General features: G+C 44.4%; 2 protein-coding genes across 2 annotated transcripts; both read left to right on the forward strand.

Moving 5' to 3' along the window:
- The first annotated feature begins 7,518 nt into the window (after positions 1-7,518).
- Positions 7,519-8,325, forward strand: LOC117594711 (olfactory receptor 1509-like). The gene has a single exon (XM_034293114.1). The coding sequence runs from the start codon at positions 7,519-7,521 to the stop codon at positions 8,323-8,325; it is 807 nt and encodes a 268-aa protein (XP_034149005.1).
- Positions 8,326-17,859: 9,534 nt separating this feature from the next.
- On the forward strand, positions 17,860-24,797 carry LOC105011186 (olfactory receptor 11A1-like). Its single transcript, XM_034293009.1, has 3 exons — positions 17,860-17,895; positions 22,216-22,447; positions 23,890-24,797. The coding sequence occupies exons 1-3, from the start codon at positions 17,860-17,862 to the stop codon at positions 24,795-24,797; spliced, it is 1,176 nt and encodes a 391-aa protein (XP_034148900.1).
- Positions 24,798-25,987: the final 1,190 nt, after the last annotated feature.

The following is a 25,987-nucleotide window of genomic DNA, read 5'->3' on the forward strand; positions in this document are numbered from 1 at the left end:
CGGATCGTCAGTTTGTTTAACGCCCTGTAGTCAATGCACGGACGCAAACCCCCATCCTTCTTCCTCACAAAAAAGAAACTCGAGGAGGCGGGCGAGGTGGAACGGCGGATCTGCCCCTGCCGCAGGGATTCGGCCACATAGGTCTCCATCGCTGCGGTTTCTGCCTGCGACAGGGGATACACATGACAATAAGGCGGCACAGCATCTCCCTTTAGGTTTATAGCACAATCCCCGGACCGATGTGGTGGCAAACGACTAGCCATGGTCTTCGAAAAGACCAGTGCTAAATCGGCATATTCCGGGGGAATGTGCACTGCGGAGACACTGTCTGGGCTTTCCACCGAGGTCGCACCAACGGAAACACCTAGACACCTCTCCTGACACCCCTGAGACCACCCTGTCAACACTCTCTGCGACCAGGAAATAATTGGGTTGTGTCCCGACAACCACGGAAGCAGGGAAAGCAGGAGAGTGAATAACATGAAACTCTATCTGTTCGGTATGGGCGTGCTGTACGGTCATCGTGATAGGGACCGTGATGTGCTCAACGAGACCAGTGCCTAGTGGTTTGCTGTAATGGACCTAGGTTGAGACAATGGAACCAGCGGAATGCGCAGTTTCTGTGCGTAACCGCTGTCCATAAAATTCCCAGCTGCGCCTGAGTCTACGAGCGCCTTACACTGAGAGTTAGCAGGAAAATCAGGGAAGGCCACCAAAAGTGTCATGTGCTTCGCAGAGAGCCCTGACAGTGTGTGTGGTCTACTCACCTGACTCAGTGTAGGGGTGTCAGGCTTCCTCCGCTCGACCCTCTCTCGCTGGAAACAGTGGGAGGCAGAGTGTCCCTTCCTCCCACAAAAGGAACACTCCCTAGACCGCACCGTCTCCCTACGTGCGGCGCCTCCCACTTCCATGGGTTCAGGTCCGGCGACGGGGTGTACCGGAGGGGGCTGATCATTCCCGGTGCGTCCGCGGGTGGCTAGCAGATTGTCCAGCCGGATCGCCATGTCGACAAGCTGGTCGAATGTCAACATGGCGTCCCGGCATTCCAGCTCCCTACGGACGTCAGACCATAAGTGGCACCGGAAATGATCGATAAGTGCCCTGTCGTTCCAGCCCGACCCCGCCGCCAGGGTCCTGAACTCCAGGGCGAAGGCCTGCACGCTCCTTGTCTCCTGCCTCAGGTGCACGAGACGCTCGCCGACCTCCCTGCCGTCGGGCGGGTGATCGAACACGGCCCGGAAGAGGCCGACGAACGCCCCGTAATGGGCCAACTCCGGCCCGTTAGTGGACCAAACGGAGTTGGCCCAGTCCAACGCCTTGCCCCTCAGGCAGGAGACAAGGGCCGAGACCTTCTCCCTATCCCCCGGGTGAGGGCTGAGGGAGGCAAAGTAGAGCTCCAACTGGAGCAGGAACCCAGAGCACTGGGCAGCGTCCCCGCCGAATCCCTGGGGAAGTCTCAGCTGTATGGTCCTCCTCGGCGACGGTGGAGACGATGGCAGGGGCCCTCCAGCCGGGTCTTGTGTCGGGGGTTGCTGCTCAGATGGCAGCCTCGCCTCCAACCGCCGCATAGCGTGGACCATCTCCGTCACGGCCTCCCCCAGGGACGCGATCATGTTCCCGTGCTGCAGAATCAGGTCGCTCCCTGCTGACTCCATTCGGCAGGTGTGGTATTCTGTAATCGGTGTAGTAGGTGCGTGAAATAAGGAGCCAACGCAGGGAGGTAGGTTCAATCGCTAAGGATATAATAACAGAAGGGCACGCGTAAAACTCAAGCATGCAGACAGCTCAATACAAAATGTACACCGCACATAGAACAATACCACACAAAGACAGCCAGAAACACAGGAACTTATATAAGCGATCTAATGAGGGAATGGACACCAGGTGTGTGCAATAACAAGACAGGACAGTGCCGTGGGAGGAGGAGCGGCGTGGCTAGAAGGCCGGCGATGACGTGCGCCGGACACCACGTCGGGAGGGGTGGCGCGCGTCCTCCATGCGCGTCCTCGTTACACAGGAGTTAATCCCACGCACACATTTTCATCAAAAGTGGCCCTCAAATTATCAGATAGCCATTGGCCCGTAGTTGTGCTAGTCTGGCACATACGACTAGCCAAATTCTGGCTAGCCAAATTCTAACAACCACGCTTGCTAGACAAACAGAGACCCCATGATTTCGGCAGAGCAACAGTTATCTTCAGTCTAATTAATGAATAATTAATAATCTACACTCACCTAAAGGATCATTAGGAACCAGATGCAAAATATGCAACAACGTCAAATTTCATTCGTTATTTTAAGAACCACAAGGAAAGGTAAGAAAGTAATCTCTTTATTTTCAGTTTCACTAAGATCTATAATGATTAAGTTGCTAATGTAATGAATTAATCTTTTGTTTTTCATAATTTGGACTTGGTTGCATATTATGTTTGTTTTTTTCTTGTTAGAAATGTGACCATCATCATTACTGAATACGTCTGGAAAATAAATGTAAGGGAATTTGACTATAACAGTGGCATAGCCTGAATTTCAATGTTGATGGGCATCTTAAAATGAGCGGGGATGTATATTATTACACGTAGGCTATAATGTTTGTATTAAATGTGGGCATTTTCAAGTGTTTGTGGACTGCGTGTGGAAACTAAAAAGAAATGTGCCTACACCATAACAGTTAATTTTTACTGCATGAAAGGCTAACATGGAGGCGCCGATGTGATTACTAGCACCTAAACATTTCGAAGAGTTTTTTTTTTTCCTCATACAGACAAGAATAATTACAGCGTAATTACATATTAGGCAGTTTTTCAGTCACAATAATTAGTTTATAAGGTTGTTATTATTAGCCCTTATTACATGGATTGGCTGAATTCCAGTGCAGAATGTGTGTTATTTCTTGATAACAGACCGTTGCCATGAAAAACAGCGCGTTGCTATGGACGCAGCAGGATTCTAACCAGAGACGGAACGGACTATTTTCTTTAGAGGAAGCAATACAATCGTTTTTAAATCAATAAATTCCTTTTGAAATCAATATTTTGTGTCAAATTATAGATTTATTTGGTAGGTAGCCATGTAATAAGCGGGATAAGGTATAGCGAGGCGGTTGTTATAGCGAATACAACACCTTCAGGCTGATTCAAGATCCCTCCGCTTCGTCCCCCCAAAAAATTGTACCGTGGAGGAGAACAATATTTGATTTTGAAATCGAGCTTCGCACCAAACGCACGTCAGAAACAGAGGACAGTGTGTGTGTGTGTGTGTTCATCTCTTTAGTACTGTGACTTGACTTGACTTGAAACTTATAAGGACTCGACTTGACTTGCTTAGGGTGAACACTTGACTTGACTTGACTTGCTTGATTTATCTGAACTGTGACTTGAGACTTGACTTGAGACTTGATGGTTAAGACTTGAGACTTGCTTGGACTTGACCATGTGTGACTTGTCCCCTCTGTTAGGAACACCTGTTCAATTTCTCATTAATGCAATTATCTAATCAACCAATCATATGGCAGTTGCTTCAATTCATTTAGGGGTGTGGTCCTGGTCAAGACAATCTCCTGAACTCCAAACTGAATGTCAGAATGGGAAAGAAAGGTGATTTAAGCTATTTTGAGCGTGGCATGGTTGTTGGTGCCCAATAGGCCGGTCTGAGTAATTCACAATCTGCTCAGTTACTGGGATTTTCACGCACAACCATTTCTAGGGTTTACAAAGAATGGTGTGAAAAGGGAAAAACATCCAGTATGCGGCAGTCCTGTGGGCGAAAATGCCTTGTTGATGCTAGAGGTCAGAGGAGAATGGGCCGACTGATTCAAGCTGATAGAAGAGCAACTTTGACTGAAATAACCACTCATTACAACCGAGGTATGCAGCAAAGCATTTGTGAAGCCACAACACGCACAACCTTGAGGCGGATGGGCTACAACAGCAGAAGACCCCACCGGGTACCACTCATCTCCACTACAAATAGGAAAAAGAGGCTACAATTTGCACGAGCTCACCAAAATTGGACAGTTGAAAACTGGAAGAATGTTGCCTGGTCTGATGAGTCTCGATTTCTGTTGAGACATTCAGATGGTAGAGTCAGAATTTGGCGTAAACAGAATGAGAACATTGATCCATCATGCCTTGTTACCACTGTTCAGGCTGGTGGTGGTGGTGTAATGGTGTGGGGGATGTTTTCTTGGCACACTTTAGGCCCCTTAGTGCCAACTGGGCATTGTTTAAATGCCATGGCCTACCTGAGCATTGTTTCTGACCATGTCCATCCCTTTATGACCACCATGTACCCATCCTCTGATGGTTACTTCCAGCAGGATAATGCACCATGTCACAAAGCTCGAATCATTTCAAATTGGTTTCTTGAACATGACAATGAGTTCACTGTACTGAAATAGACCCCACAGTCACCAGATCTCAACCCAATAGAGCATCTTTGGGATGTGGTGGAACGGGAGCTTCGTGCCCTGGATGTGCATCCCACAAATCTCCATAAACTGCAATCTGCTATCCTATCAATATGGGCCAACATTTCCAAAGAATGCTTTCAGCGCCTTGTTGAATCAATGCCACGTAGAATTAAGGCAGTTCTGAAGGCGAAAGGGGGTCAAACACAGTATTAGTATGGTGTTCCTAATAATCCTTTAGGTGAGTGTATGTTTACTTTCATTTAAATATAAATAATCTCAGGTACCGTACACAGTGACATTACCTTGACTTCTTGTATGGAGCCTCCCGCCCATCGCAAGGGGATGTAAGTCGCAAGTGACCGGTAGAGGCTGCGCAGCCATTGGCCACTATCGGCACCATGTTCTGCTGATAGCAATAGTTTGTAAAACATCCCATCGGCACCAATTAATCGGACAAATAATTAATCGGTGGACCTCTAGTTTGCACGCCTTTATTTGTTGTTTGGAAGTGAACGAATAAAGGACTGAACCTTAGTTCTGCTCCTCGTGTCCTGCCTCTCCTCAACCGTGACATACTCAACATAATCAATAATGTGATAAATTAACACATCCTATGTCCAATTATCAGTCCTAAACCTGTATTGTTCTTGAAAGCTGCCTTCATATTGAGCTATTTTTTCTCTGTGCACGTAGGGCAAAGTTGTTGGTCGATACACTGAGCTGAGCTGGTGGGTGCCTGAGCTGGTGGATTCTGTATGCATCCTGCGACTGCCGGTGATATTATAGAACTCTACTGCCAGGAGTTTGAATGAACGACACAGAATGATACAATTGAATTAATCACTCAGTCATTCTCCAGTATTTCTTAAACTACATAATCTCTCAAAATTGCGCCAGTTCTCTGTGTTTCTAATTGGAATGTTTGCTAGAATAACTGTGTTCAACAAATAACAATTGTATAGGCATTCAGTAGTAAAACTGTCCTCCTTATCCTTTTCTATACCTTTAGATTCTGTCTGTGAAGTATGTTTGTTGAAACTGGTAAGGCAGGGGATTATAAGCATGTTAAGTACTTAAAATTTTGTAAAAGAGCTGTTGAGTTCCCATGTGAAGATGGGAGAATCTTCCAGAAGGATAACCATCTCTGTAGCACCCAACCCATCAGGTATTCATGATAGTGTAAGACTATGGGCAAGAAAGCTTGTATCAAAATGCTTGGAAGTACCCACTGAAACACAACAAACCAAGGCTAGGATCTCCAATATATCATATGTATGTATATGTGTGTGTGTGTCATAAAATGGGATAGACCCATGGACACTACAAGACCATACAAGGATGGAATGTGGGATACACATTTCTCATTGGTGGATGTATAGAATGTGTAGGGCTTGGCTATATAATCATTGGCCACCTCTTCTGGCCAAAACTGTGTTAATCTTTTAATTATTGGAGAGCATGTAACACCTAAAGAAGATCAACATTACTGCTACTGATGCTTTTAAAGAAGTCCACCACTGGATTTCTGGGGTTCATGGATCAAAAGAAGACAATTTCTAACAATAGATTGGCCAGACAGAAGTCGATCCTCAGATTCTCTAAGCTGATAAACCAAAATTAAACTCTTTGGCCTGAATGTCAAGTGTAACATCTGGAAGAAACCAGGCGCTGCTCCTCACCTGGCTAATAACGTTCCTATGGTAAAGCATTGCAGTGGCAGCATAATGCTGTGGGGGTGTTCTTCAGCAGCAGGGACTGGGAGATGAGTCAGGATTGAGGGAAAAATGAATGGACACAAGCAGAAAAAACAGATCCTTGAGAACTTGACCTCAGACTGGGGCAACTGTTCACCTTTCAACTTAGCAATGACTCAAAGCACACAGCCAAAGCAATGCAGGTGTGGCTTCCAGATAAGTCTGTGAATGTCCTTGAGTGGTCCAACCAGAGCTCAAACGTGAACATTGCGGAACATCTCTGGATAGACCTGAAAATGGCTGTACAGCAACGTTTCATGTCCAACCTGACAGAACTTGAGAGGATCTGCAGAAACAAAGTACAAGTGCACAAGTTTGTAGTGACATATCCAGAAAGACTTCAAACTGTATTTTATTATCTTTCACTTTCTTCAAAGTTTTACTATAAAATATATGTAATACATTAATTCATTAAAATTTGTTTTTATTATTATTATAATGTGGATCCGGTCCGTAGGATTGCAATCTAGAATAACCTCTGGTTTAGGCTAAAGGAAGCACTTAAAATAAAAGAGCTAATCTCTGCTTGTTGCTGTTCACTGAGATTGTTGAAAAACATTTCAGAATTGCCCCAGGTGATGCAGGGGAAGTGCTGGGGGTGGGAGGGCTGGGGGGGTTTGTGCAACCTGTACAGTCAGTCAGTAAACACTCTGCTGTATAATTCTCTCTTCCTTTAAAAGGTATAAAAGGTTGGTGATGTCTCTTTAGTTTAGAGCAAACAGAGAGGCAAACAACAGAACATACTGTCCAGCTGTAACTACAACTTACACAATGTTTTTGACCTAAATCCATTGTCTTTTTCATTTATTTTTGTAAATTTTATTAAGCCAGTAACGAATTGTGAGTTCTACATGCAAGCTACTATTGCCACAACACAACTCTACACTTCCAGCATCTTGTTGGAGTGAAACACTGTGACTGGAGTGTTTGTGAGTGTGATAGTATAACACAGACTGGTGAAGACTGGCTGAATCAATTATATTTGTAATTAAAAATAAGATTAATATTTGAATACACCAGGGATCCAATATTTGTGCTTTTATGTAATGTTTGCTGTATTTTGTACTATAGTCCATTACATTCACAGGTAACTGATTTTCATAACCACACTGAAAAGTACTATTGTTGGAATCATGTAGTAAGTATTGATTATATAATAGCCTTTAAATTAATCAATAATATCAATCATAGAGGCTGAAAGTCTTACCGGAAAAAACTGTAGTGAACTATATCTACACATTTCAAATAGGTCCTATTAGGAGAATAATGAACTCATCCCAATACAGTTCATTTATACTAACTGGATATAGCAACATTGGAGAGTTAAAGTACTTGTATTTCATTATAATAACTATGTTATATATATCTATATTGTTTTCCAACACGTTGTTTGTTGTGGTTATTTGTTTGGAGAGAAGCCTTCACAAACCCATGTATCTGTTTCTGTGTAGTTTGTTTGTAAATGACTTGTTTGGAAGCATTGCTTTGTTTCCTGCTCTCATGACTAATTTGATTTCAGATGACCATTCAGTTTCTACTGTGCACTGTTTTCTACAGATCTTTTGTATATATTCATATGCAAATATTGAATTTGTTAATGTAGCTGTTATGTCCTATGACAGGTACCTAGCTATATGTTATCCACTACAGTATACCATCCTTATGACACCCAAGAATGTGTGTGTTTTAGTCTTTCTAATATGGTTGTGTATGTTTTTACATATGTTTATAAATGTGTCTTTAACTGTTCGTTTGGAATTCTGTGGGAATGTTATAGACAAATTGTTTTGTGATAACTACCTTGTAGTGAAACTCGCCTGTTCAGCCTCTGATGCAGCAGTAAATAACATCTATGGCCTCTTAAGTTATTATTTTATAGTTGCGGTCTTGTTTTTTACAATTGTTTTCTGTTATACTGCGATTCTGACTATTTGTTTGAAATCTTCCATTGCGACCAGAAAGAAAGCTTTGAGCACCTGTACTCCTCATTTGGCCTCACTTCTCAACTTCACCTTTGGTTGTTTCTTAACTGTGATCCAGAGTAGATTTGACAGGCCAATGAATAATGTTCCAATTGAAGTTAAGACTATATTATCAGTGTATTTTGGGATTTGCCAGCCACTTTTTAATCCTTATTGTGTATGGAGTCAGGATGTCTAAACTTAGACAGGCTTGTAGAAATATAATACCTGTATATCTGCACCCGAAACCTTAAGATAAACATGAGTGTGACCATTGTCCTTATTGTTGTCATGGTGTTACATGTATGTTAAAGGGACATTTTATGCTGTAGGATCACCCAGTTTTTTGGGTGACAATCCCTTCCGTAACTCATTTAGCTGTCTTAGTTGCTTGCATGAGCCATACTCATGTTAAAGCATGGACTTTTATATGTCCACACATGATACTCTCTGCACAATTGTGGGTTATCTACATATACTGAAATAAAAACACTTGTAAATTTACACGTGCATGAAGGGGTGTACTTCCAATTGTAGCTATGTCATGTTTGGCCTGTGGGGACCTTTCATTGAACTCCCCGTATGGTTCTGTTTTTAATGGAAAATAAGAAACATTTTCAAGAGAATCAAGGTAACTGAAAACAACTACCAACTCACAACTGCTCTTGCCTATAATAATGTTGAATATGATTATGGAAAATATTGTGGTAATGTGTTTAAATAAAAAAAAAATCTGATCTGCCTCATGACAGCCTGATGACAAGAGGAAACACCTAAAATATCCATTGGTCTCTGGTGCATGAATCTGTCTGGGCTTCAGTGAGACAGTGATACAGTTACTATTTTGTATTTAATATATACTGGTTTTATTATTAGTGATTTTGTTATATAATTATTTTATGATTTTCTAACGATTTTCTAACGATACTAAAGGACATTACTTATTTGTTTAATGATAGGTCAGTAATGCTTCTAGCTGCCACCGACCAAATGCCCTTTTTTCAGCCAATCCTGGACTCTCGTCATGCCCATTACACACACCTGGACTCTTTTCCCCAATCAACCTGTGTATTTAGTTTCCTCTGTTTCCCTAGTCTTTGTCGAGTATTGTCAGTGTTTGCATGTGTTCCCTGTGTGTTTACTTCTTCTCAGGTTTGAATATTTTCTGTGACCCTGACCCCCCAATATACAGTACAAACCTACTCTGCTGCCCACCACGGACCCCCTCCCACCTGGAGAACAACCCCTGAGGGCGGGCAGGCCTTCGCAGATGTGCATTTGTGCTCATAAGTTTGCATACCCTGGCAGAGATTGTGACATTTGGCATTGATTTTGAAAATATGACTGATCATGCAAAAAAAAAAAATATATATTTAAGGATTGTGATAATATGAAGCTATTTATTGTCACATAGTTGTTTGGCTCCTTTTTAAATCATAATGATAACAGAAATCACCCAAATGGCCCTGATCAAAGGTTTACATACCCTTGAATGTTTGGCCTTGTTACAGACACACAAGGTGACACACACAGGTGAAAATGGCAATTAAAATGTGAATGTGAACGGTTAGTTTCTGTGTATATGGAGGACTAAATGTGCCATAATATGAAATAAATAAATAAATTAATAAATAAATAATTAAATACATAAATATATAAATAAATAAATACATAATACATTTGCATTGTGTACACTTATGCATCGTCCAAATTAAATAGACATTTCATTTGGATGGTGTGAAGTTTTGTGTCATCCAAATGCAATTGGGCGGGACCTCACCCATTTGATAGAGCTGTCCACATTGGACTGTGTGTTTTATGCTTGGAACACTGTGATTGGACACTTGAGAAGCAACCATTAGATGAGGCTGTCAGTCATGTAGCACACGAACGAGTTTCAGTGCACCCTTGTCGTTATAGATTACAGAATTGGGTTGGTTTTGAGAACTATTTACCCAGAGAATTTATGTTGATAGCATGTGGCTACTTTCATTGTTGCAAGTGCGTAATCAGGTGGAGGACTGGTAAAGTGGGTGTGTCTTGTTTGTGCCAGGCTGCCAGCACCGATCAATAGCTCAATAGTAGGCGTAAGCCTTTACAAGGTATGATTTCACTGTAGCAATGTTATTTAGTTGCCGAAAGAATACATAGATGCAAGGTGTTAAACATAGGGACCAGGTCCAGACAGGCTGGACAAAACAGATACAACTCAAGTACTGTTTTCCGCTTCACTGTTATAATCGGATTTAACAATCATAACAAAACGTTACTTCCAACACCCATTCAAAAACTGAATAGGCCTGAATGTATCAGGCAGACTACGCATAGACATAAGCAATCTCACAAGCCTAATCCAGAGTGGCTAATGAGATACTGAAATCTCTGTGAGCTGGGCTACTGGTAGGTTGTGTTTGTTTCAAAATTTATGCAGGGAACACAAGCATGCAGGGTTGCCAAAATAAGTTTTCGTAATTCGTTAACATCTATTGCCTGGTTGCTACTGTTGGTCAGTGGTCAGTGTTGTCTCAATATCTTTCTCTAATTGTGTAACCTTCTAGAAACTATACACTCACCTAAAGGATTATTAGGAACACCTGTTCAATTTCTCATTAATGCAATTATCTAATCAACCAATCACATGGCAGTTGCTTCAATGCATTTAGGGGTGTGGTCCTGGTCAAGACAATCTCCTGAACTCCAAACCGAATGTCAGAATGGGAAAGAAAGGTGATTTAAGCAATTTTGAGCGTGGCATAGTTGTTGGTGCCAAACGGGCCGGTCTGAGTATTTCACAATCTGCTCAGTTACTGGGATTCAGTTACACGCACAACCATTTCTAGGGTTTACATAGAATGGTGTGAAAAGGGAAAAACATCCAGTAGGCGGCAGTCCTGTGGGCGAAAATGCCTTGTTGATTGTAGAGGTCAGAGGAGAATAGGCCTACTGATTCAAGCTGATAGAAGAGCAACTTTGACTGAAATAACCACTCGTTACAACCAAGGTATGCAGCAAAGCATTTGTGAAGCCACAACACGCACAACCTTGAGGCGGATGGGCTACAACAGCAGATGACCCCACCGGGTACCACTCATCTCCACTACAAATAGGAAAAATAGGCTACAATTTGCACAAGCTCACCAAAATTGGACAGTTGAAAACTGGAAGAATGTTGCCTGGTCTGATGAGTCTCGATTTCTGTTGAGACATTCAGATGGTAGAGTCAGAATTTGGCGTAAACAGAATGAGAACATGGATCCATCATGCCTTGTTACCACTGTGCAGGCTGGTGGTGTAATGGTGTGGGGGATGTTTTCTTGGCACACTTAGTGCCAATTGGGCATCGTTTAAATGACACGGCCTACCTGAGCATTGTTTCTGACCATGTCCATCCCTTTATGACCACCATGTGCCCATGTACAACATTTCATTTGGATGGTGTGAAGTTGTACATCGTCCAATGCAACGGGGCGGGACCTAACCCATTTGATAGAGCTGTCCTCATTAGACTGCAGTGGTTTATGCTTGTAACACTGTGATTGGCCACTTGAGTACAAACTATCCCATGAGCGCTGTCAATCAAGTAGCACCGGAATGAGTTCCATTGTTTCCTTGTCCGTTATGGATACACATTTGGGTGGCTTTGAGAACTCATTAACCAGAGAATCTATTTTGTTTGCATGTGGGATTTTTCAGTTGCTCTTATCACGGCAACCGCATGATCAAGTGGAAGACCGGAGAAGTGTTTGTGTCTTGGTTGTGCCCAGCTGTGGGAACCGTTCTATAGCTCAATAGTAGACGTAATCCTTTACAAGTTAGAGTCGTTTGTAAACGTCCATAAAGATAAAGATATCCCCATAGCAATGTTTTTTAGTTGCCCATAAAATACAGACGCAGGTGTTAAACATAGGGAGTTTGGCCAGGTTGCGTAGACTGGACCAAACACACAACTCAAGTCGCGTTCTTCACTTCCCGTTAGAATCGGATTTAACATTCATAATAACGTATTCCGGCACCCCTTCCAAAATGTTTTAGAGGCCATAATGCAGCAGGCAGACTACAAGTAGATACTGGCCTACACAATCTGACATGCTGTATCCAGAGCAACCGCTGATGAGATAACCTACTGAAATCGCTTTTCAAATTCTAAATAACAGAATTTGAAATAGTCACGTTTCCTTCCACCTGTCCAGCATTATCAACAATTACACAATTATAGATACATCTATAATTTCACATCACCAACAGGAATGGATCGGACAAAAATACTTGCAGTCATTCAAACACAAAACAAGAAACAATTATCCAGAGTAACAAAGTAAATGACATCAATCCAAATGGACCAAACTACATTTAAAAAAAAAAAAATATTGGATGAGATTTCACTATGACTTTATCTTGTGAACCCTTCAAACGACTAATAATATTTGTGACATTAGAATCTTTGGAACAGACGAAAGTTCCTCTCCTTGAACTGCCACCTTAACGTGGTGGAGGGGTTTGAGTACCCGAGTGACCCTAGGAGCTATGTTGTCTGGGGCTATATGCCCCTGGTAGGGTCTCCCAAGGCAAACAGGTCCTAGGCGACGGGTCAGACTAAGAGCGGTTCAAAAACCCCTTAATGAAGAAAAAAATTGTGTGTCCTGTGACGTCGCCCGGCATGGCGCAGCCGGGGCCCCACCCTGGAGCCAGGCCCGGGGTTGGGGCTCGTTCGCGAGCGCCTGGTGGCCGGGCCTTTCCCCATGGGGCCCGGCCGGGCCCAGCCCGAACGAGCGACATGGGGCCGCCCTCCCGTGGGCTCACCACCCACAGGAGGGACCATAAGGGGCCGGTGCAGAGAGGATCGGGCGGCAGTCGAAGGCGGGGGCCTAGACAACCCGATCCCCGGACACGGAAACTAGCTCTAGGGACGTGGAATGTCACCTCGCTGGCGGGGAAGGAGCCTGAGATGGTGCGTGAGGTTGAGAGGTTCTGACTAGAGGTAGTCGGGATCACCTCTATGCACGGCTTGGGCTCTGGAACCACACTCCTTGAGAGAGGATGGACTCTTCACCACTCTGGAGTTGCCCATGGTGAGAGGCGGCGGGCTGGTGTGGGTTTGCTTATAGCTCCCCAGCTCTGCCGCCATGTGTTGGAGTTTACCCCGGTGAACGAGAGGGTCGTTTCCCTGCGCCTACGGGTCGGGGATAGGTCTCTCACTGTTGTTTGTGCCTACGGGCCGAACGGCAGTGCAGAGTACCCGACCTTCTTGGAGTCTCTGGGAGGGGTGCTGGAAAGTGCTCCGACTGGGGACTCTATCGTTCTACTGGGGGACTTCAACGCCCACGTGGGCAACGACAGTGACACCTGGAGGGGCGTGATTGGGAGGAACGGCCCCCCTGATCTGAACCCGAGCGGTGTTCAGTTATTGGACTTCTGTGCTAGTCACAGTTTGTCCATAACGAACACCATGTTCAAGCATAAGGGTGTCCATCAGTGCACGTGGCACCAGGACACCCTAGGCCGCAGGTCGATGATCGACTTTGTTGTCATTTCATCTGACCTGCGGCCGTATGTCTTGGACACTCGGGTGAAGAGAGGGGCGGAGCTGTCAACTGATCACCACCTGGTTGTGAGTTGGATCCGATGGCGGGGGAGGAAGCTGGACAGACTCGGCAGGCCCAAGCGTACTGTAAGGGTCTGCTGGGAACGTCTGGCCGAGTCTCCTGTCAGAGAGATCTTTAACTCCCACCTCCGGCAGAGCTTTGACTGGATCCCGAGGGAGGCTGGAGATATTGAGTCCGAGTGGACCATGTTCTCCACCGCCATTGTTGAAGCGGCCGCTCGGAGCTGTGGCCGTAAGGTCTCCGGTGCCTGTCGAGGCGGCAATCCCCGAACCCGGTGGTGGACACCGGAAGTAAGGGATGCTGTCAAGCTGAAGAAGGAGTCCTATCAGGCCTGGTTGGCTTGTGGGACTCCAGAGGCAGCTGACGGGTACCGACAGGCCAAGCGGACTGCAGCCCGGGTGGTTGTGGAGGCAAAAACTCGGGCCTGGGAGGAGTTCGGTGAGGCCATGGAGAAGGACTATCGGCTGGCCTCGAAGAGATTCTGGCAAACCATCCGGCGCCTCAGGAGAGGGAAACAGTGCCCTACCAACGCTGTTTACAGTAGAGGTGGGCAGCTGTTGACCTCAACTGGGGATGTCGTCGGGCGGTGGAAGGAGTACTTCGAGGATCTCCTCAATCCCGCCGTCACGTCTTCCATTGAGGAAGCAGAGGATGAGGGCTCAGAGGTGGACTCGTCCATCACCCGGGCTGAAGTCACCGAGGTGGTTAAGAAACTCCTCGGTGGCAAGGCACCGGGGGTGGATGAGATCCGCCCTGAGTACCTCAAGTCTCTGGATGTTGTGGGGCTGTCTTGGCTGACACGCCTGTGCAACATCGCGTGGCAGTCAGGGACAGTGCCTCTGGGATGGCAGACCGGGGTGGTGGTCCCTCTTTTTAAGAAGGGGGACCGGAGGGTGTGTTCCAACTATAGGGGAATCACACTTCTCAGCCTCCCCGGGAAAGTCTATGCCAGGGTTCTGGAGAGGAGAATACGGCCGATAGTAGAACCTCGGATTCAGGAGGAACAGTGTGGTTTTCGTCCAGGCCGTGGAACACTGGACCAGCTCTATACCCTCTACAGGGTGATGGAGGGTTCATGGGAGTTTGCCCAACCAGTCCACATGTGTTTTGTGGATTTGGAGAAGGCATTCGACTGTGTCCCTCGCGGCATCCTGTGGAGGGTGCTTCGGGAATATGGGGTCCTGGGTCCTTTGCTAAGGGCTGTCAGGTCCCTGTACGACCGAAGCAGGAGCTTGGTCCGCATTGCCGGCAGTAAGTCAGACTTGTTCCCTGTGCATGTTGGACTCCGGCAGGGCTGCCCTTTGTCACCGGTTCTGTTTGTAATTTTTATGGACAGAATTTCTAGGCGCAGCCAGGGGCCGGAGGGTGTCAGGTTTGGGGACCACACGATTTCGTCTCTGCTCTTTGCGGATGATGTTGTCGTGTTGGCCCCTTCAAGCCAGGACCTTCAGCATGCACTTGGACGGTTTGCAGCCGAGTGTGAAGCGGTGGGGATGAAAATCAGTACCTCCAAATCCGAGGCCATGGTTCTCAGTCGGAAAAGGGTGGCTTGCCCACTTCAGGTTGGTGGAGAGTGCCTGCCTCAAGTGGAGGAGTTTAAGTATCTAGGGGTCCTGTTCACGAGTGAGGGAAGGATGGAACGGGAGATTGACAGACGGATCGGTGCAGCTTCTGCAGTAATGCGGTCGATGTATCGGTCTGTCGTGGTGAAGAAAGAGCTGAGCCGCAAGGCGAAGCTCTCGATTTACCGGTCAATCTACGTTCCTACTCTCACCTATGGTCATGAGCTTTGGGTCATGACCGAAAGGACAAGATCCCGGATACAGGGGGCCGAAATGAGCTTTCTCCGCAGGGTGGCTGGGCGATCCCTTAGAGATAGGGTGAGAAGCTCGGTCACCCGGGAGGAGCTCAGAGTAGAGCCGCTGCTCCTCCACATCGAGAGGGGTCAGCTGAGGTGGCTTGGGCATCTGTTTCGGATGCCTCCGGAACACCTTCCTGGGAAGGTGTTCCGGTCCCGTCCCACCGGGAAGAGACCCCGGGGAAGACCTAGGACTCGCTGGAGGGACTATGTCTTCCGGCTGGCCTGGGAACGCCTCGGTGTCCCCCCGGAAGAGCTGGAGGAAGTGTCTGGGGAGAGGGAAGTCTGGGCATCCCTGCTTAGACTGCTGCCCCCGCGACCCGGCCCCGGATAAGCGGAAGATGATGCAATGCAAAAAAAGAATCTTTGGAACAGACGAAAGTGCCCCAATGCTCACCTTGCAAGTACAGACACACCCCTTTATTTGCCAAAATGTAATCTAACGCTAAATAATTCTGCATAGAAACCTAACAATCGACTTTAATACTTTGACCAATGGTTCAAACCTTAGGTTAACTACGATTTCCAATTCATAACCTACTTTATCTACAAGGCGAAAACTAGACTGGCATCATCCCATGGAGAAACAATAACTGCAAGCTTCTCCCCAGCAGTAATACGCCTCTGATAAGGGGCACAGTGTTTGGTTTAGCCAAGTCACGATGTGCACGCTCACTGACACCAGGTGGAGCTATTGCAGGTAAAATCACAACATCCTAGCCACCCCTTAGGGAGGTACGTAAACACCATCGAACCATACAACCAATAAAGACCATACAAAGTAGGTGCCACCAACAAAGATAGAGGTTTCAGGGGAAACATTCCTGGGTAATACCGATGCTTATGCTACCATTGGTGATACTGAAACAGATTAGCATTTAGCATTACTAGTGGGTTCTACTGTGATAACGGATACCTACCGTATCAAACCGAAAACCAATTATGTCACCAAGGATTATTCTGTGAATGTCTAGTAATGTTCATATCTACTTGACAAGTTATCAAATTATTAAATTGAATGTCAAACGACAAGACTACTAGAAAAACAAGTATAATTTCCTATTGTAACAGGTGTGAGATGACAGGGGGATTTGACAGAACGGGGAACCACTACACATACTGTACATAACATGATTCATTAGCATATTTTAAATTCAGTATAATTACAAAAGGACTACCTAAAATTTCTAGCATGTCTGGGCTTCTCGTTTGGTCTATAATCAGCAAATGTGATCAGTGTCCCTTCTTTGTCTTTGAACAATAATTAGTCCATACCCACCATTTGTCCAGGTGGCTGTTATTAGAAACGTGGTTAATCACGTCCTGCTGTTGGACAGTGGAGATATCACTACTTAGCATTACTTGAGTATGCTCGGTCTATCCAGTGACTAAGAAACAGTGCCATCAATAAAATGTGGACGCTTTTCCTTGCCCTGCTGTACGCACTTAGTTTCCTTCAGGTTCTGCAACTATGCGTCAGTGACTGGCATGAATCCATGTATCGCTTTCAGCCACTTTTACTGCAGCGGAAGTTGTCAGGAGCACTAAGTATGATCCTTTCCATCTTGGATCTTTCCAGCACTTCCTGCATAAATCCTTCACCACCACAAAGCCACCTTGCTCAATCCTGTGGTTGCCTGCGTGTTGAAGCGCTGCTAGAGTGGCTTTGACTCTTGGGAACAGAACTTTCAGAACATTATTAAGACTTTTACAGTATTCACACTTGTCCTCATTCTTTCACTGGCACGTCAACCTCTTCCAGGAAAAAGGTGTGTTAGTCATTCTCAAAAGGTTGTCAAGTCACAAAGTCATGAGAGGGAGAGATAAACAACAATATTGGTTGAATATTTTCACAGATCAGATATCTTTTACAAACATTCTCTGTAAAAAACATTGTCAACCATCCCTCCTTTTGACACACGGGTCCTTCCTGCCGTGTGTCATGTAAGCCAGAAAAAACTAAACAGGACCACAGTATGTCTGAGCACAAATCCCCAGCCAGCCACACACCAGGGGCATCAATAAGAGAAGACACAGTCAGCAAAAAGGGGTGTGAGCCAAATACCCCATAACAGGAATCGGCTGTGTAAAGAGGATGGAATCGAAGGAAGAAACACGGAGTGGTGAATAGATTCACCAGTAAAAGGAAGGAAGCCAAGGTGCTTCCACAGGCTGTCAAAATCTTACTTATCCAATACAAGCTCAGGTAAAAGCAAACAACTCAACTGCTTGTGCAATAAGCGGAGAGCAGATGCGTGCTCTCCACCAAGGCATGAGCAACAACAACCGCATACGCAAAATTGGAATGGTCAGAAACAGCACAGGAATCTGAACCATCATAGAAATAGTCAATGTCGTCAATAGGGATCTCAGTGAAAACGACAAGAGATATAGTGATTGAGACAATCAGTGTACCGTCAAACAACAACAATGAAAACAAAATGACAGTCTTGCAGACATTAATTCAGGGGAAACATAAAGTGTGAACATTCTGTATCAATAAGCAGCCCTATGGAGGGTTAAAGGGTTTCAGATTGAAAAACAGGGAAAGGGGAAAAAACATGGCGAGCCTCACCAGATGTGGACACCAGATGGCATCTCAAACCCTCGATTTCTTTATCTTTAAAAAAATTACAACAATACTTTTTAAAAGTTTCCTCACCGGAAGAATCAATGTACTACATGGGGAGTCACAGGTTTCATGGACAGCACAGTGATAAACCAAGGCATCAATACTAGCTGTCAGCTGTTGCACTCAGCCGTCATTGGGATTCATAGGGGTGTCCAAGTAAGCTTAAGTAGTATTACCATGTGTTCAGTGTTGCATGTTTTCCATTGCCCATAAATGACCAAAAACTCTGCCAAGGTATAGAGCTTCAAGGAAAAGTGGCATCTGTCATTGAGAAGTAGTGCTGACTTCCTGGGCCAGAGACCCAGCTAGAAGCCATGTTGGGTCCCCTGCTGGTCATGGCCTCACTCGCATCCAATTCCCCCTTCTTGTTCTTGGTTTTACCCTCTTTGGAACTCTGTGCCGAATCTAGCTTAGTTTCTTGGTAATTTTCTTCCTATGGTAATTCCATTCTTCCATTCTCCTTTTCCCATTGCCTACTTCAAAACATCCGTAACACCTTCATATCGTCATCACATCCCCATCTTCCAGAGACTTGTAACCTACCGCCGCTGTTGTGGCCATACTAAAAGGCCCACATTCCTGTGAGGACAGAGTTGGGTGGGGGAAGGATACAACCTGGCTTCTTCTCATCATCTCAGTGAAACGTTCCACAGTCATGCACACACTGCAGCAGGGATTTTGTCCCACTCCTCCATACAGACCTTCTCCAGATCCATCAGGACATCGGTGCTGTCGCTGGGCAATACAGACTTTCAGCTCCCTCCAAAGATTTTCTATTGGGTTCAGGTCTGGAGACTGGCTAGGCTACTCCAGGACCTTGATATGCTTCTTACGGAGCCACTCCTTAGTTGCCCTGGCTGTGTGTTTCGGGTCGTGGTCATGCTGGAAGACCCAGCCACGACCCATCTTCAATGCTCTTACTGAGGGAAGGAGGTTGTTGGCCAAGATCTCGCGATACATGGCCCCATCCATCCTCCCCTCAATACGGTGCAGTCATCCTGTCCCCTTTGCAGAAAAGCATCCCCAAAGAATGATGTTTCCACCTCCATGCTTCACGGTTGGGATGGTGTTCTTGGGGTTGTACTCATCCTTCTTCCTCCAAACACGGCGAGTGGAGTTTAGACCAAAAAAGCTCTATTTTTGTCTCATCAGACCACATGATCTTCTCCCATTCCTCCTCTGGATCATCCAGATGGTCTTTGGCAAACTTCAGACGGGCCTGGACATGCGATGGCTTGAGCAGGGGGACCTTGTGTGCACTGCAGGATTTTAATCCATGACGGCATAGTGTTTTACTAATGGTTTTCTTTGAGACTGTGGTCCCAGCTCTCTTCAGGTCATTGACCAGGTCCTGCCATGTAGTTCTGGGCTGATCCTTCAACTTTCTCATGATCATTGATGCCCCACGAGGTGAGATCTTGCATGGAGCCCCAGACCGAGGGAGATTGACCGTCATCTTGAACTTCTTCCATTTTCTAATAATTGCGCCAACAGTTGTTGCCTTCTCACTAAGCTGCTTACCTATTGTCCTGTAGCCCATTCCAGCCTTGTACAGGTCTACAATTTTATCCCTGATGTCCTTACACAGCTCTCTGGTCTTGGCCATTGTGGAGAGGTTGGAGTCTGTTTGATTGAGTGTGTGGACAGGTTTCTTTTATACAGGTAATGAGTTCAAACAGGTGCAGTTAATACAGGTAATGAGTGGAGAACAGGAGGCCTTCTTAAAGAAAAACTAACAGTTCTGTGAGAGACGGAATTCTGACTAGTTGGAAGGTGATCAAATACTTATGCCATGCAATAAAATGCAAAATAATTGTGATTTTCTGATTCCGTCTCTCACAGTTGAAGTGTACCTATGATACAAATTACAGACCTCTACATACTTTGTATGTAGGAAAACCTGCAAAATCAGCTGTGTATCAAATATTTGTTCTCCCCACTGTATCTCAGTTCCACCTTCACACATAATAATCATTATATGTTGATACATAATCATTACATGTTGATAAACCTAGCAAATAAAAGTACAATCCAATTCCTAATGAACTGAAAAAGTCCAAACACGTCCCTTAAAAAGCAATAATAATAAGAAAAAGGATTATCTGGCCTATGAAGCTTTATTATTCCTTAAATGAAATGAAAATAAGATGCAATGGACACAGCTTGCCCTGATACATAGCACTGTATGACACTGCAGTCGTAGTGACCATCGTGATCGATCTTTACCATACACAACGAGTCCCAGGCTCGTTGTGTATGGTAGATACTTTAGATAAATTTAGATACGGGTCCAATGATCTAACATGTGTGGTGTTAGCATCATGTGGTGATCTAACATATGTGGTCTTTGCATCATATTTGATCTAACATATGGGGTGTTTGCATATTATGTGGTGATCTACCATCATATGTGGTGTTTGTATAATATGTCAGATCACCACATATGATGTTAGATCATATCTGGTATCTATGCCTCCTTACACACATAGATAGTAAGCAAACAGTTGGCAGGAGTAGGATGGAAAATAGTAGAAGGGAATAGGAGAAAGAAGGGGGAGACTTATCGACTTCTGGGAAATCTCTGAAATGGCCAGCCAGATGATGGCGTCACAGTGGGGGTCAAGAGTCAGAGGGACCTCCTGAATCACTGTTGGGGATTCAGGGAAAAATATGGGGATGAATAGGCCATAAGAAACAGCCACAAAATGTCATAGCCAAATCACAGACAATTGGTAACATATAAGGACATTATGAACTGAAATCTACTATGATGACCTGACCCAATTGGCAGTAAATGCTCAGAAACTATATGACATAGCCTGATCGTTCGAAATTAGCGTAAAGTGTGGCTCGTGTGCTCCAAACCTAGCGAGTTTCCATTGGTCGTCATTTGAGGGAGTTACATGCTACCAAAGTCATGCGCTGGCGCGTAACTGGTGCCAGACTGCATGTCTTTGCTTACGTGGTGCGAAGCATATAGGCAACGCAGAAGGATAAGCTTATTAAGCTATGTCTTGTTAAATGCTAAAGATTCTGTTCTTTTCAGGAATACCAATTATTTCGGTGTTAAAACCTAGGAAGGTTTGAATATCATGAATAGCTTTGCTCCGAGTTGGATTTTGTTGTACAACGCTGTGGAGAACATGAATCGTTTAGGATTATATCAAACAAAACGACACTTGGTTATATCTCTGGGACCATCAAGATAAGAAATCATAAGAAGACGGCTCATTGTAAGTACACAATTTACCATCAGACACCAAACTAGCTACCCTGGTGCCATTTTTGTGAATGTTGACTATACTCAAACACTTGCATAGGAGTTTGTCACCGTAATAGCTACTTTAAAATGTGTACTGCAGTTAGATTAAGCTTTCTGCACATATATAATATGCCTATAAAAATAAATATATATTTACAACACTTGGCACACTTTGTGGCATAAACGTTTGGTGTCCCGGTGCCGGGACGGTTGCAGCTCAGTGGAGGCAACAGGTTTAATTATCTCTTGGTGACAGTCATCTATGTCATCAGCCAATGATTTAGCAATGTTTCAGAATTGCAACAACAGGGCTGCTGTCCCCGTTAACTTAAAGACGTCATTTTCTTTACTCCCTCTTACTTGTACAAGATTTACATAATTACTACATACGCGTCAACCTGCTATCCAAATAACAAGGACTTCTAGATGAATACCGAAGCTTTGCACTAAAGAGTGGCCTATATTACGTCTTTACACGTGTTACTTACTACTTAGTCTAACGTACTTCCCATCACAACAGGGAGTTTCTGGACTAAAAATAAGAACACATCTTTCAGTGTCAAAGTGTAAGTCCTGCGTGTCCTTACCCCAATTTTCTACAGCCTAAAAAGTGAAATATCTAGTTATTTTGGTACCAGATGTGTTAATCTGGATACTCATAGTTTGCCCTCTTCTGTTAGCCCTTTGTCAGTCATTGTGTTTAATGCTTCGTTTATGTCTGTCCCTTCCACCAGTCCGTGTTTTTGCCTGCCTGCCTAGAGCCCGGCGTCCCAGACCCTGAGCCGGCGGAGCCCGGGATCCCATACCCAGAGCCCGGCGTCCCATACCCAGAGCCCGGCGTCCCAGACCCTGAGCCGGCGGAGCCCGGGATCCCATACCCAGAGCCCGGCGTCCCATACCCAGAGCCCGGCGTCCCAGACCCTGAGCTGGGGTCGCCTGGCTTCCTAGACACACTGACCCAGCCCGGTGTCCCTAGTGCTGCCCTGGGGGCAATGCGATCGCCAGCGCCAATGTCCCAGTACGCACCGGGGGAAGGAACCCCTTGCCTGACATCACGCCCTGCCCGGGTGGGGGTTACTGTGAGGTTCTGTTTGGTTCCTTTTCGTTTTGTGCTTCTTTTTTGTACATAGCCTGTGTTATTTGTTTTTTGTATTTTTTTCTGAATGTGGCCTGTCCCGTTTGGTCCTGATTGATTTCACCTGTTTGTTGTTTAGTTTCTTGTTAGCTGCCTATTTAGTTTGCCCTCTTCTGTTAGCCATTTGTCAATCATTGTGTTTAATGCTTCGTTTATGTCTGTCCCTGCCACCAGTCCGTGTTTTGCCTGCCTGCCGTTTCTTGTAGTTTTCTTGTTTTTTACTTGCCTCCATTCCCTCATTAAAAGCCTTTTTGTTGCACTTCGTGTCCGCGCTTGGGTTCTGCTAAACTCAAATCATTACACAAAACATGGCAACAAAAATCATTACACAAAAAATACCCACTCCTTGTTAAAAGTCTGCATACCCTTAGTTCTTAATACTGTGTATTGCCCCCTTTAGCATCAATGACAGCGTGCACCCTTTTGTAATAGTTGTCTATGATTCTTGCAGGTGGTATAGCTGCCCATTCGTCTTGACCAAATGCCTTCTGGTCATGCAAAGTCTTTGGTCTCCCCACAGTGGATCGATGATATTAAATAAAAATCTATCATAAGTTATTGAAATAAAGGCTATTTCAAAGACAACCTAAACATAATTCTGTAAAGTATTCCCATGTTACAGGCAACATGCGAGGGAGGACCTGCTGAACAGTTGATCTGGAAAAACAACACCACTGTGTGGTTCTTCCTTTATAAGGTATAAAAGTCCAGTGATGTGACATTAGTTTACTGGGGAACAGACCACTGACACAGAATATACTGTAGGCTAATACAGAATTACTACCTGTTTTATACTAGCTACATGTTATAGACTTACCATCTGTTTTTGACTTAAATCATGTTTATTCTCTTCACTCTACTCTTCATTTTGAATCTGATGTCTCTCGTGAGAAAGGTGGACACATTAATTGAACTCTGGTCTCTGGTGTGGAGTTACATTGCTTAGTAACTGACATTTCCCACAAAGTGTTATCGCAGCATTTAAAACAAACTACATCCATACTTTGATTTGAGCATTGGCAAATGTACTTTTAGAGACTGGTGAGTCTTCGAGTCAATTGTATTTGTTATTTTACTTTCTAATATTATTGGTCTATAAAAGGGAAAGATTGTTTGCTCTGATGTCTGCTGGAGGTTCTACTCAATGTTCATTATATCCACAGGTAACAATGTTTCTATGGCACTGTTGTCCAGTGAAGTAAATACCTACAATTACATGTAGTTGCTATTATAAAAATGATTAACTTGACCCAAATCTCGTCATTTATACTAGATGGCTATAGTGACACTGGACAGTTTAAATACTTGTATTTCCTTATAATTACAGTTTTATACATCTCTATATGGTTGTCCAACACATTGCTTATTGTGGTTATATGTAAAGAGAGAAGCCTTCACAAACCCATGTATCTGTTTCTGTGTAGTTTGTTTGTAAATGACTTGTATGGGAGCACTGCTTTGTTTCCTGCTTTTTTGTCTAATTTGCTTTTGGATGCTCATTCAATTTCCACTGTGTATTGTTACCTACAGATCCTTTGCATATATACATATGCATGTATTGAATTATGTAATTTAGCGGTTATGTCCTACGACAGGTATCTTGCTATATGTTATCCATTACAGTATAATGTCCTTATGACACCCAAAAAGGCATACATTTTAATTTGTTTAATATGGATGGTCACTTTTGTAAATGTCATCATAAATCTGTCTTTAACTATTCGCTTGCAGTTGTGTGGAAATGTTATAGTCAAAGTGTACTGTGACAACTACCTTGTAGTGAAACTCGCCTGTTCAACTGCAGATACGGCAGTTAATAACATCCATGGACTGTACTGTGCTGTTTTGCTGCTTGCTGCCCCGTTATTAACTATTGTTTTCTCTTACATTAAGATTCTGACAATTTGTTTGAAGTCCTCAATTGAAATGAGACAGAAAGCTGTGAGCACCTGTAGTCCTCATCTAGCGTCACTGTTTAACTTCTCTGTAGGCTGTTTTTTAACTGTAATCCAGAGTAGAATTGATAGACCTGTGACACATGTTCCAGCTGTACTTCAGACCATTTTATCAGTGTATTTCCTGATGTGCCAGCCACTTTTTAATCCCATTGTGTATGGAGTTAGGATGTCTAAAATCAGACAGGCTTTTAAAAAGTATACTACCCATAGGTATGCAACCTAATGCATTACATTAAAAGGAGCTTGAGCTGTTCTATCCTGTTTGTTATGTGTTTGTGAAATTATGTGTTATCATAGTAGAGATAGACTTGGTGTGGTATTTGATGTTGTCCACACATTTATGTCTTTAAATGTTCATTTGCTTGTGTGGGAATGTTGTAGCAACAGGCATTTACATGAATTAGTTAGTTTAAATGGTTAGTGGCAAAAGCCATACAGTTCATGCTATCTGTGGTGGAAATACCTACCACCGACTCCACGGTGGTAGGCCAGATCAGTGACAATGACAAGTCCACCTACAGGGTGGAGGTCAAGTGTTTTGTGGCATGGTGCACTGACGACAACCTGGCAAAGAAGACCAAGGAGCTCATTATGGATTACAGGAAGTCTAAAGGCTGCAGTCAAGCCCCAATTTAAATTCCCTGGTTAAAAAGGCGCAGCTGCACCTGCACTTTTCGAGGAGGCTCGAAAAGTGGCCCGCCTGTCTCCCAAAATTGTGAACTTTTACTGCTGCCCATTTGAGAGCATTCTGACCAACTGCACCACAGTATGGTTTAGAAGGTGCTCTATAGCTGACCGGAAGGCCCTGCAATGGACAAATTATTTGCCCTCCTACTATCAGTTAGGCAGTGCAGGTCTCTTCGATCCCACACCAGCAGGCCCCAGGAAAAGTTTCTTCCCATCCACTGTAACCCTGCTGAACTCTGTGAACTCTGTGACCCATCACTAACCATACCCATCCACCCATCGCTTAGTACTGCCTCTCAGGGACCTTGTTGCACTATTCTCTTTGTACTACTGGACTCTGACACTGCTTTGCAAAGTTTGATAAGGACGTTTTCAGTTGTTTCATGTACATGATTACCTCGGGAACTTCATTGCTGCTATCCCTGCAATTTCAGTTGCGCATGCCACCTTGCACCTTCAATTTGCCTTCATTGCACATTTAGTATTGCCAATTGTACCTGCATTTACCTTTATTGCACATCTATACATCCCATTTGTAATGTACATTGTTCTTAATTGTTTCACTTATACATTTTCTGCCCTCTTCTATTTGCACTTCTGGTTAGATGCTAACTGCATTTCGTTGTTCTGTACTTGTACATAGTCAATAAAAATAAAGTTGAATCTAATCAAATCTAATTGAATGTCATAAGACATGTTAGTCAGTTTAACACAGTGCTTAATGGT

This window comes from Esox lucius, chromosome 7 (genome assembly GCF_011004845.1).
Source record: "Esox lucius isolate fEsoLuc1 chromosome 7, fEsoLuc1.pri, whole genome shotgun sequence".
In the NCBI taxonomy this organism is placed as follows: domain Eukaryota; kingdom Metazoa; phylum Chordata; class Actinopteri; order Esociformes; family Esocidae; genus Esox; species Esox lucius.